General features: G+C 47.1%; 1 protein-coding gene and 1 pseudogene across 2 annotated transcripts; one reads left to right on the top strand and one right to left on the bottom strand.

Annotated features, from left to right (window-relative positions):
* Nucleotides 1–1,635: 1,635 nt before the first annotated feature.
* Nucleotides 1,636–3,598, bottom strand: LOC310771295 (putative ATP-dependent RNA helicase DDX41 pseudogene; annotated as a pseudogene). The gene has a single exon. The product of its transcript is annotated as a putative ATP-dependent RNA helicase DDX41 pseudogene (transcript).
* A 3,283-nt stretch (nucleotides 3,599–6,881) lies between these two features.
* On the top strand, nucleotides 6,882–8,678 carry LOC310771296 (pre-mRNA-splicing factor SLU7-like; the record flags this gene model as incomplete). Its single annotated transcript, XM_083663941.1, has 1 exon — nucleotides 6,882–8,678. Exon 1 carries the CDS (start codon nucleotides 6,972–6,974, stop codon nucleotides 8,676–8,678), a length of 1,707 nt encoding a protein of 568 aa, XP_083520067.1. The 5' UTR covers nucleotides 6,882–6,971.
* Nucleotides 8,679–13,297: the final 4,619 nt, after the last annotated feature.

Raw genomic sequence — 13,297 nt, 5'->3', positions numbered from 1 at the left:
GCATGTCCCACCGTTCCCCAGGATGGCGAAGGCATCGGTGCTCTCGGCTATACATGAGGGCAGAATTAAAAAATATTGTCAAAAATTCAGTTTTTGACATAGCATTCTGAGATTTTACACACTTCAACTACTGTGAAAGTAAAACTTGGTAATTTTTTTCCGTGAAGTTTTGAGCTTTATTTAGCGAGAATTTGCAGTAGCTGTTTACAGTAAAACATTTTGATGCACTGTGGGCTCAATTTTGGATCAATCAAAAATCTGTCTGAATTTGTTGTGTAGGACAGTCTCACGATGCAGATGCTGAAGTTTGGTGTCGTTTGAAGAAAAATTGTGGGAGGAGTAGGGTTTAATTACTTTTAGTTTTTGCAGTTTTGCGGTCTTTGGACTTCATAATTGGCCATAGGTTGCAGTGTACAAAGGTTTCTCCTCACGTGGGCGCACATTTCGCTGAAAGTTGCAAAGCCGTAGCACGTACGCCTGATTTGTTTTGTTTTTTCAAAGTTTGAAACTTTAGACGGTCGCTGTAGCGCCACCATCAGGACTGTTGGCGCCAAATTCACGTCAACTTAGTTTGGCATGGGACTGGACCTTTGTGCAAAGTTTGGTTTATTTTCATGCATGGGAAGTCTAACTTCCCGGGAGAAGAAGAATACAGGCAAGTCGCTTCGCTGGCCCGGCCACTAATAATTAAGTGTTTTGAAGTGTCATAAGGAGAATCGGTCCTATGATACTGTGATTATATGGTTTAATGAATATGATTAATTAATGTTATGAATGTTTTGCATTTTAGCAGTTTCAGTTCCATATTCCAAACAAACCAATATTAAAGTTTCCCAAATAAAATAAAATAGTTCCCAAAAGAAAATGAAGAAACCACTGCGATGGAGTTGGGCTGTTAAATAGTTTTAACAACAACAACAACAACAACACCAGGAACAAATAAATAAATGAACTAGAGTCATCACATGATGAGAAGGCTATAATATTGTTGCGTATATAGTAGGGGAGGTGTGTCTTGTATTAGAATCTTCCGGGCAGGACAGAGGAAAAGTTTGGCGCGTCCTCAAGTTAGGCTTGAGTGTCTGTTCAGTCGGTAAGAGATTAAGAGTGTGTTACTTTATAAGTAATTTGAAGAGAATCATTGTGTTTCTTTCTGACAGTGCGACTTCTTGTTTTAGACTCTCTTGCGGGTGGGAGGACAGCGACACGTTTGCCGTGCCCTCAAGTTTGAGTGTTGACCATTCGGTAAGAGATTAATGCTTTTACTCTATCAGTAATCTGAAAGGAATTATTGTTTCTTTCTGATAGTGCAACTTCTGCGTTTTACTGTGCCTTTCAGTGCGATACTGCAGCGTGTTAATGGTGGGCCAGCTGCCGAGAGTAAGCGAGGGAAAGCGCATGCTGGCGAAGCAGGTATTTTGATTTTATTTACAGACTAGTAAACGTATGTTACAAAAGCAACACAACAAGTATGAGAAAATAGGGGCAAAAAGGCAAAAGATGTGCAACATAACCATTTCCTCTATCAGACCTGTGAGCTATGTTAGGCAATGATAAAAATACAATGACTTAGTTCAATAACAACAACAAATACTGTACAGTTTTCTCAGAAATATTTCACAATTCAGTCCAGCAGTGAAGAATGATCCATCTTGAGAGAAAGACCTTAGAAGTCCATGGAGCTGTGAGCCAGGTAGTCCATCCGCCCGATATTGGTGACCTGCTTGGTCTGCATGGCCTCCAGCTTCGGACAGTCTGTAATACGATGGCCAAGACCACCACAAAATGTACAGCCTCTCTCTCCTCCGATGTCCAGCATGGTCTCGTCTCCCGTCTGGAGGACAGGGGGAACCTTCTGCTTCGCCTCAATCAGCACGGCTTTCAGATCCATCAGTACTGACTCATCGCAGCCTTTGTTGATGAAGGTTGTGGCAATACCAGTCTTCCCCGATCGCCCAGTTCTTCCAATTCTATGGACGTAATTTTCTATCTCCTCGGGCATGTTGTAATTCACCACGTGCTGGATAGCAGGGAAATCCAGACCCTTGGAGGCAACGTCCGTGGCAACCAACACATCTTTCTTTCCTTCTTTGAATGCTTCGATAGCTTTAGTTCTTTCCTCCTGATCTTTTCCTCCATGGATAGCCACAGCCTCCACTCCCTTTAGCAACAGATACTCATGAATGGCGTCTACATCTGCTTTCTTCTCAGCAAACATCAGCACAGGAGGCGGCGTTTTCTGGAGACACTCAAGCAGGTACACCATCTTGGCCTCCTCTGTGACATATTCCACCTCCTGAATGACATCCAAGCTGGCAGCACCGGCCCTGCCAACATTTATAGTGATGGGTTTGACCAGCGCACTCTTGGCAAAGTTCTGGATCTTCTTGGGCATAGTGGCACTGAAAAGCAGTGTTTGTCTCTGGCCCTTGAAGTAGGAGAAGATGGTTCTGATGTCCTCCTCAAAGCCCATGTCTATCATCCTATCGGCCTCATCCAGAGCCAGGTAGCGGCAGATATCCAGACTGATCATCTTCTTCTGCAGCAAGTCCATCAGTCTGCCAGGGGTGGCAACCATCATGTGGACGCCATGTTTAACCACCTCCATCTGGTCTTTGACAGACATGCCTCCTATGCAGAGGGCCGTGCGCAGCTGAGGAGCACCCTCCTCCTCCAGCAGCTTACAGTAATACTCTATGATGCCGTGGGTTTGCCTCGCCAACTCTCGTGATGGACAGATGATGAGTCCATAAGGTCCCTCTCTCTTGCGGAAAGGAAGCCTCTTCTCCTGCTCCAGGGAGAACATGATGATGGGCAGAGTGAAGACCAACGTCTTTCCTGAACCGGTGAAGGCGATGCCAATCATGTCCCGACCCGACAGAATTGTGGGGATTCCTTGGACTTGAATTGGTGTCGGGTGGACAATGCCTTTCTTTTTCAAACCTTTCAGAATCGCTGGGGGAAGTTTAATCTCTCTGAAGCTTTTGATTGGAGCAGGAATGCTGTCTCCATCGACCAGGATGTGGAACTTCTTCCTGACGCGCTCGTGTCTGGCGTCGGGCATGTTCAGGATGTAGCGCGGAGCCTTCCAGCTAGTTTTGATTGGATCATCATATATGATACCTTTGGCCATTTCCTTCACAGACATCAGAGCTCTTCCCTCTGCAACGCTCTCAAGAATCTTCTCTTCCTCTTTCAGCTGCTTCTCCTTGGCCGACTCCTTACGGGCTTCTGCTTTCTCCTTGAGGTGCTGATGCTTGTCCAGGAGACTGACATTGGAGCGTGGACCGAGACCTTCATCCTCGTCCCTCTGCTTTCCTCCGCTGTCTCTCAGCTCGTCCTCCACTGCCTTCCCCCGCACACGCAACATCTTCTGCAGCATTTGTTGTTTTCTTATTTTGACAGGAATGTATGGAACGTAGTCGTCATCCTCAGAACCCTCTGAGCCCCACCTTTCTTCCTCCCCGTGGAGTCTCTTTCTGGGTCTATTTTCAGTCTCCATTTTAGTTATCAATGTTGCAATGTCCTACCTATAATAAAGACATGCCGTTATGGCCAATAAAGCTTGCCTAAGATCCAGTCAGCTACCTAACGTACATGTTTGTTATACGACAGGGGAACGTGTTGTTCCTGTACGGAGAGCGGGCAGGGCCAAAATTGGTCGACGCGTTGTTCAAAGAATGTTCACAAGCGTTCAACAAACAAAAAAAATGGACAAGATTTTGCTGTCAGAGTAGTTGAAGTGTGCAAAGTCTAAGAATTGCATCTCAAAAACTGAATTTCTGACAGTATTTTGAATTCTGCCCTCATTTATAGCCTAAAGTGATGTCATCAGTGATGATGTCATCAATGATGTCATCAGTGATGATGTCATCAATGATGTCATCAGTGATTATGTCATCAATGATGTCATCCTTCCTGGCTGAGACTGCAGGAATGCTACAGCGCTACCGTGCCCCCAACAGGTTTTAATCAGCTACTGCGCTGCCGTGCCCCCAACAGGTTTTAATCAGCGAACAAACACCTTCTACTTTCAACTGGTTTTTATACTGACAGGACAGCACACCAACACACACTCACAAAGACAAAAACAATGTATTAAGTATTTAATGTATAATCCAACATATATTATGTATATGTCTGTATGTGTATGTATACAGTATATATATTTACATCGAGCTAAACTGTAAACTGTATAAAATATTTCACCTGAGGCTGCCGTACTCCTAAAAATCTGTTTTCCAAGTCTTTGCAGTACAGATCTCATCCTCTGATAGCTGTGTTAACAGGAAAAAAAGAGAATCCATGTGTTTTCTCATCATTTCAGAAAAAAACATCTGATTTTCTGATCACATGTGGCATAGACGTCTGAACAGTCACATTCAGATATTTTTTGTATCAGACATTCACAAATCAAGTCTGTGCCACATAGCCTATAGAGCAGAACATGCACTGCCAAACTACTGGATAAGATCACAACATTAGATCTTTTCATGCTGGTGTAAATGCAGCCAAAGAGTTTAAAAGATTCCATGTGGTTTGTTATGGTCAAATCTGAGCCACAAAGACTTGAAAGAGTCATAGATATTTTTGTCTATGTAAATCCAGCCTGTGTTAATTTCCAGAGCTAAAAATATTATTTAGTCTATTAAATTTAACTTATGCAAGGTGTAAAAAACAGAATACAAAACAACATAGAGAGAGAGAGAGTTTGAAGGTCAGTAGCTGTGACCCCAAATATCATTCTCACTAAGCCGGAATCTGAGGGCGAGGCGGGGAGACAGGGAGCTGCTGTACGTCAACCAGTAAATATGATTGATAGACAGATGTACTGTACAGAAATAGAAGCTCACAAGTGGAGAGACGGAGAGAAATAGGGCATGTTCTGCCGATGGGAGTGCAGACAGATAGAGACAGACAGATGGATGAACAAACAAACTGAGACCGTCAAGTCTCTCACCCAGGGCGATCCACCAGTGCTCCGCAGAGGGGAAGTCTGACATCACTGTGGAAACACAAAAGGAGACGTTAGTGTGCAGAACACAAGAAGCACCTGTACTTTATGATGCATGTTATTCATCAGGAAGGAGGGGCCTAGATGAAGCAAATCACACAGGTTAACCCATTGATACCTGATGCAGCATTTGTGTGTGTATCCCTTTAAGACCGCGAACCGCGTCACGCGGTCCGCGGTCTTAAAGGGATACACACACAAATGAGGGATATACACGCAAATGCTGCATCAGGTATCAATGGGTTAAGGAGGGATTTCGAGGCATTGAGACAACTCAGATTGAGCAAAAGGGGTCTGACTGACTCATATTAGCAGACTGGTCCTAAATATTGAGCTGTCAGTGTTGCTTGTGTGTTGTTTTTGTCGCCTACAATATGTTTCAAATTTGGTTGAAGGCCTATTGGAAATCAGTGTTGGTTTCCAACAATTAAATGACTAGACATGCATAGATATATAGTTTGTCGGTTGTGTTATCGTGTGTGTGTGTGTGTGTGTGTGTGTGTCTGTGCGTGTGTGTTTGTATACACCGTGAGAAAATGTATTTGTGTGTGTGTGTCTGTGCGTGTGTGTTTGTTTGTATACACCATGAGAAAGTGTATTTGTGTGTGCGCATAATGTGGGGTGGCTTTAGCTCAGGAGGTAGAGCGGGTCGGCCAATGACGCAAGGGTTGGCGGCTCGATCCCCGCTCCCTCCCAGCTGCCGTCGCTGTGTCCTTGGGCAAGACACTTAACCCTCCTTGCTCCCGATGGTGTGTAGGCACCCTGCGCGGCAGCCCGCCGCCATTGGTGTATGAATGGGTGAATGTAGACTATCTACTCATTGTAAAGCGCTTTGGATAAAAGCGCTATATAAATGCAGACCATTTACCATTTACCATTCATTAGCTTATATCCAGTTGCATAAACAGGGCTGACAATCCCATCAGCTGTTCTGCTCATTGATCCACTTTGTGTGTGTGGGTGTGTGTGTGTGTGTGCGTGCGTGCGTGCGCGCGTGCGTGCGTGTAGCTACAATGCCCATCTGACATTTAGCATTAGCATTTAGCAAATAGTCTGCATGCCACAGTGGAGCGCCGGCAGGTATCTAGCTATACATTAGACGTCTCAGACCTGCTCTGAGAGCAGGTCACGTGGAGGCTGGGTTTACCCAGGCTAGCTATACATGCTGACCCCTGGATGAAACAGCTGTGTGTGTGTGTGTGTGTGTGTGTGTGTGTGTGTGTGTGTGCGTGTAGCTACAATGATCATCATCATCATCACTAGTGGGCGGGCGGTGTTAGTGGGCTGTGTCTGACATCAGTGATGATGTCACCAATCGGTGAATTGTGATGTCATCAGTGATGTCACTTGAGCAATTGTGATGTCATCAGTGATGTCACTCGAGCAATTGTGATGTCATCATAGTGCTGTCACTCGAGCAATTGTGATGTCATCAGTGATGTCATAAATCCTCCCTGGCTGAGGCTATATAAGTGGTGGAAGCACAATTTCCCTCCAAAAGCGATCATTTTGACCCTCCGGTACGATATTTCAACGTTTCCCACCTGGCACCATGGCAATCCATGATTGTGACATGTGAAGTGTGGAGGCATGTGCAATTCGTTTCTAAGGAAATCAGGAAGAAAAAAGTCTCACATCTTTGGTCACAAGTCCAAGTCAAGTCTCAAGTCTCTTATGGATGAGCGTTCTATCATCTGCTGGATGCCATCCAGTCTGCTTAGAACACTGCATAGCTAAAACTAAGGGATTCAAAGCATGTACATTCTTAGAATTAGTAGAGCCTCAAGGAACTTTGGAGATACTCAAGGATCCTTGTTTGCTTGGGGGGTCCCTGGAGGAACAAAACAAAGTTAAAAAATACAGCCAGCTAAGGAGAAATTTGCTTATTTTACGAAGGAACAAACAGCCAGCGTTTTGATTTTCGGATCTTCACAAGGGTGAACTCTCAGATTCAGCCATGACGGAGGAGACGCCAGCTGTCTCAGATGGGATATTGGGCCTGGATGAGCCCAAGAAGATGACCAGGGAGGACTGGAGGAAGAAGAAGGAGCTGGAGGAGCAAAGAAAACTGGGAAACGCTCCAGCTGAGGTGGACGAGGAGGGAAAGGACATTAACCCCCACATCCCGCAGTATATTTCATCAGTGCCGTGGTACATCGACCCATCCAAAAGGCCCACCCTAAAGCATCAAAGGCCACAGGAAGAAGAGGAAGAGCAGTTCTCGACCATCTTCGAGTGGTACAAGAGAGGGGTGCAAGAAAAACCGGCCAGCACTAAATTCCGGAAGGGCTCTTGTGAAAACTGTGGTGCCATGACACACAAGAAGAAAGACTGCTTAGAGCGGCCCAGAAAAGTGGGGGCAAAGTTCACGGGCACAAGCATGGCTCCAGATGAGCATTCACAGGTCGAGCTTTCATTGGACTATGATGGGAAGCGGGATCGCTGGAACGGGTATAACTCTGAAGATCACCACCGTATCGTGGAGGAGTACGCCAAAGTAGACCTGGCCAAAAGGACGCTGAAGGCCCAGAAGCTTCAGGATGAGTTGGCCTCAGGAAAACTCAATGACCAAGGTGAGCGGGAATACGACAGTGAGGATGAGGATGAAGATAAATATGCCGATGACATCGACATGCCCGGTCAGAACTTTGACTCCAAGCGACGAATCACAGTCAGGAATCTGCGTATCAGAGAAGACATTGCTAAGTACCTGAGGAATCTGGATCCAAATTCTGCCTACTATGACCCCAAGACTCGAGCTATGAGGGAGAACCCGTACTCGAACACTGGCATGACCCCTGACGAAGTGGGGTACGCTGGAGACAACTTTGTGCGCTACAGTGGAGACACGGTCACCATGGCTCAGACGCAGTTGTTTGCCTGGGAGGCCTATGAGAAGGGCTCTGAGGTGCACCTGCAGGCCGACCCCACCAAGCTGGAGCTGCTGCACCAGTCCTTCAAGGTCAAGAAGGAGGACTTCAAAGAGAAACAGAAGGAGACCATCCTAGAGAGGTACGGAGGCGAGGAGCATCTGGACGCGCCTCCGCGGGAGCTGCTGTTGGCCCAGACGGAGGACTACGTGGAGTACTCTCGCTACGGCGTTGTGCTCAAAGGACTCGACAAGGCTGTGGCCCGCTCCAAGTATGAGGAGGACGTGCTCATCAACAACCACACGTGTATCTGGGGCTCGTACTGGAGGGACGGCTACTGGGGCTTTAAGTGCTGCCACTCCATGGTCAAACAGAGCTACTGCACAGGAGAGGCTGGCATTAAAACTGCAACCAGCTCAGCTTGTGTTCCATTTGACGATGGACTAGAGGAGCTACAGGAGGAAGAACAGCCGAAGACTCTGCTGGAGATGCACAAAGAAAAGATGAAAGAGAAGAAAAAGAAGAAGAAGAGCAAGAAGAACAAGAAGAAGCAGCACGACTCTGATAGCAGCGACTCTGAGGATGAAGAGAAGAAGAAAGAGAAGCTGCGAAAGGCCCTTGATGCAGAGGACAAGCGGCTGAAGCAGGTAGAGGCCATCATGCAGGTGGATGAGCGGAAGAGGCCCTACCAAAGCCTGGAGGAAGTGAAGGAGCCCTCCGAGGCCGAGATGGAGGCCTTCCGCATGAAGCGCTGCCGGGCAGACGACCCCATGGCCTTGTTCCTGGGACAGTGACCTCTCTCCTCAGCCCTCTCCACTTCTCCAAAATGGGGTTAGGCGTAGCCCCCTAACCCCTAACTCAGACTCTCGCATCAGTAAACACAGCTTTGCTCTCATAAACTCATAGTGGGAGTCCGTCGCACGACTACTGCAGGAACGCCATCAATACTTTGTTCAGTGTTGTGATCATTTTAGTTTTTATGGCCATAGAATGGCAGTATTTCCCACGGCACAGCCGAGGGAATAACAAGCCAAATTCAGGTCCGTGATTATGAAGCACATGACCTCATAAATGTGAAGTGATGCACTTCATCAGATGGAGCGGCGTGCATCTGCACAGGATCTGGGCTTGTTAATTATGTGTTTTTGTTTTGACTTAATTGGTTCCACAAAAACAAGTTTCAAAAATTATTTGATTCTATGGTGTCCGTATTGTCTGATTTGAATATTGAATACATTTAGAGTAAAACACAAACGTGTGATGCTCGTGAGTCTTTAATTCCTGTATCTACATTTGGTGGAATAAATGCATTTCCCCCCAATTCAAGATGGCGGCAACTGTGTTTTGTCCTGTGTCTCTGTTCAGTGTTCAATGTCTTTGAAATTGGTTTACAATCAGTAATTTCACCCTTTTGCGAAGTTTGGGAACACGTGTTATTCTCTTTGGAGTTTGTGGATGGACTATCTGCTAGCTTCAGCCTGGGCCTGGGCTTTTACCATCTACCATCCAGCTCTGCTAGCTGTGGCCTGGGGTTTTTCACCATCCACCATCCAGCTCTGCTAGCTGTGGCTTGGGGCCTCCACCATCCACCATCCAGCTCTGCTAGCTGTGGCCTGGGGCTTTTCACCATCCACCATCCAGCTCTGCTAGCTGTGGCCTGGGGCCTCCACCATCCACCACCATCCAGCTCTGCTAGCTGTGGCCTGGGGCTTTTCACCATCTACCATCCAGCTCTGCTAGCTGTGGCCTGGGGCTTTTCACCATCCACCATCCAGCTCTGCTAGCTGTGGCCTGGGGCTTTTCACCATCCACCATCCAGCTCTGCTAGCTGTGGCCTGGGGCTTTTCACCATCCACCAACCCTGCTCTGCTAGCTGTGGCTTGTGGCCTCCACCATCCACCATCCAGTTCTGCTAGCTGTGGCCTGGGGCCTTCACCACCCACCGCCCACCATCCAGCTCTGCTAGCTGTGGCCTGGGGCCTTCACCACCCACCATCCAGCTTTGCTAGCTGTTGGCCTGGGGCTTCCACCATCCAGCTCTGCTAGCTGTTGGCCTGGGGCTTCCACCATCCTGCTCTGCTAGCTGTCACCTGGGGCTTCCACCATCCTGCTCTGCTAGCTGTCGCCTGGGGCTTCCACCATCCTGCTCTGCTAGCTGTCGCCTGGGGCTTCCACCATCCTGCTCTGCTAGCTGTGGCCTGGGGCTTTCACCATCCTGCTCTGCTAGCTGTGGCCTGGGGCTTTCACCATCCTGCTCTGCTAGCTGTGGCCTGGGGCTTCCACCATCCTGCTCTGCTAGCTGTGGCCTGGGGTTTCCACCATCCTGCTCTGCTAGCTGTGGCCTGGGGTTTCCACCATCCTGCTCTGCTAGCTGTGGCCTGGGGCTTTCACCATCCTGCTCTGCTAGCTGTTGGCCTGGGTTTTCCACCATCATGCTCTGCTAGCTGTGGCCTGGGCTTCCACCATCCTGCTCTGCTAGCTGTGGCCTGGGGCTTTCACCATCCTGCTCTGCTAGCTGTGGCCTGGGGCTTCCACCATCCTGCTCTGCTAGCTGTGAAACAGATACCGGTGTCTTCTTCCTCCACTACATGTATCTGCCGACTGGAGTTACTTTGCAGAATAAGGTTTTACATGAAAAAATGGCTAATGACATAAGCTCATAAAATAGCCTATGTTGTATTATAACGTTAAGAGTGTATCGCTAATAGGCTATGTTGTATTATAACGTTAAGAGCTTAAACTCCCTAAAACACAACGAAGCAGTTGGGTCTTTCAAGATTCATTATACTGTAATAGGCTAATAATATTTCAAACGAGGAATTTATTTGGTTTCCACGAATGGAGTTGAATTTTTTAATTAAGTGATTCAGACGAGGAAGGTGGGGTGAAGAAAAAGGAGTCCTTCATTGTTGGAATAGTGGCTATGGAAAAGGTGGACGGTGTTTTTAAAGATCCACATGCAATAGGCAGGTATATTGGCAGAAGAGTTGGTGCTGTGCGATCGATAAAGATAACTAGGAGTGGTATGGTTGTAGTTGAATGTGTGTCAGAAAAGCAGAGGGAGGAAGCCCTAAAAATGTATTCGGTCGGCGAGAGTCAGAGTGACAATGTGCGTGTGGAGAGCTTCCCGCTCGGGGACAAAACATGGAAGAAAGGTGTGGTAAGCGGTGTGCCAGTGTCAGTGGACTTTCAAGTTTTTTTCAAGGTTGAAGATGTAAAAGATGGAAGGAGATTGACGAGATTCCGTGAAGGGAAAAAGGAGGATAGTGAATCTGTGTGCTTGACATTTGATGGTAAATTACCAGAGAGAGTGTACTGTGATTATGTGTGTTATAAGGTAAGGCCGTTTGAAAGAGCTCCCTTGAGGTGTTACTGTTGTCAAGAATACGGGCATGTGGCTGCTGTGTGTAATAAAGAGAGAAAGTGTGGCAGATGCGGAAAGGAGGAATGCAGTGAAGAGAGGTGCACGGAGAAAGAACAAGCTAAGTGCTTACATTGTGAGGGAAATCACTATACAGGGTCTGTGCAGTGTCCAAGGAGAAAGAAAGAAAAGGAAGTGAATAGGATAAGAGAAACTAGGGGAATGTCGTATGTGGAAGCTGCTAAGAGATGGGGGTGGGAGAGAAATTAAGAAAGGAATAGGATCAGGGGCGGACTGGGATCCTAATTCAGGCCGGGCATTAGATACCAAGCAGGCCAGGCTGATACGGGCCGACGCGCGTGCCGGCGTCCGAAGGGCGGCGGCGAAAAATTTGGGCCGTCTGAAGCTCAATTTTGGCCGTTTGAAGCCCAATTTGGGCCGTTTGAAGCCAGATTTGGGCCGTTTGAAGCCCAATTTGGGTCGTTTAAAGCCAGATTTGGGCCGTTTGAAGCCCGATTTCCAAAAAAAATTTTTTTTTTTTTTTTTTTTTTTTTTTTTTTGCAGGCCAGGCCAGGCCAGGCCAGGCCACCGGGCATTTGCCCGACGTGCCCGATTATGCAGTCCGCCACTGAATAGGATGGTGGTACAGAAGGAACCGGAGAAGAAAAAGCAGGAAACGGATCGAGCTGACATTATATGTGTAGAAAAGAGGAGATTTTTGGCCATGGTGGTCAACTGTGCTGTTGATGTGACGGGGAAGACGGAGAGAATCGAGATGGTGCTGGACGCTGCCAGGAGGTTTTTGGACGTGGTGGATGTAACTGGGAAAGATCTAGACAATATACTGAGGGAAGCATTTGATAAAACCCAGACGAGTGAGTCTGGGTGACAGAAGAATGGACGCTATTATGTATTTTGGGTGGACTCGTTTTGTTTTTCACACTGAAGAGAATATTTTTGTAACTGCTAAAATCCAGAAGGTGGCGGTAATGCACAAAAGCTGTTTGCCAACCGCCATAAAACATTAGAAGAAGAAGAAGAAGAAGAAGAAGAGTATTATTGGCCAGATTCATAGCTCGCGCAGGTTCAATAATTATTGGCGCCCATTCAAATTCTAAGTGGCTGGAGCTGGCTTTTGTCAAGCGTCGCACAGATCGCATGGTTGCAGAAGACTGAACACACGGTAAGTTTATGTAAATAAAAAAGCGGGGTAAACATTCATTAAACTCAAATTGTTTGGTACAATTGAATGTTGCAACAATAGCAGCAACGTTAGCTAGAATTCTTTTTTTTTTGGAAAAAAACTGTGCCCTTTATTAACACATTGAGTGCCAGCCATTTTTTCAATCCTGTAGGTAAGTTGTGCCAGGTTTTTTTTTGAGGATTCTGGCTCATTTTACAAGAGCCGAGGATTATTTTCTGTTAAGAATTCGTGAACACCAATCATCTAAAAATAACTAATAGAATGTGTGCTTTCTCTAAAAGAGTTAGTTTGCAGAGTTAGTAGTTATGTAGATATTAGCCGTTGAGTACAGCATGGTTTCAGAGATTTTCAGAGAGTTTGGAGATAAATGGATTTTTAGAACCACCTCACGTGCCTGTGATTATGGGTGCCCTTGTCTCCCACTCTGTGCGCTCTCTCTCTCTCTCTCTCTCTCTCTCTCTCTCAGAGAGAGAGAGAGAGAGAGAGAGAGAGTGTGTGTGTCTCCAAACTCCTCCCTCCGTCTGTGCTGCGGAGTGCTCTGCTGCTGGGAGTTTGCAGCGAGTTGAGCAGCCTCTCTCCCTGGCAGCGAGTGTGGATAGGTCTCACTGTCTCTTGGGTTTGAGAGCCCCGATTAAGCCCCGTGCGACTCTAGGCTTTATGCTGCTCACCCAGTCCATTTCTGGAACCCCCCACCGCAGCAGCGCGAAGCGTCCCCGCCTACAGTATGAGAATGAGGCTCGTTCGTTCCTGACTGTAAAATCGCCAAGCGGGAGGCGGCTGCTTTTGGTCCACGGGTCCCGTGGCTGTGGCTTTCTGTCTCTGTCTGGAGAGAACTGTCGCCACTTAGT

The sequence above is a fragment of the Poromitra crassiceps genome, assembly GCF_964638095.1.
Source record: "Poromitra crassiceps genome assembly, contig: HAP1_SCAFFOLD_504, whole genome shotgun sequence".
NCBI classification, from domain to species: domain Eukaryota; kingdom Metazoa; phylum Chordata; class Actinopteri; order Beryciformes; family Melamphaidae; genus Poromitra; species Poromitra crassiceps.
This window is presented reverse-complemented; position numbering and strand designations above follow the sequence as displayed.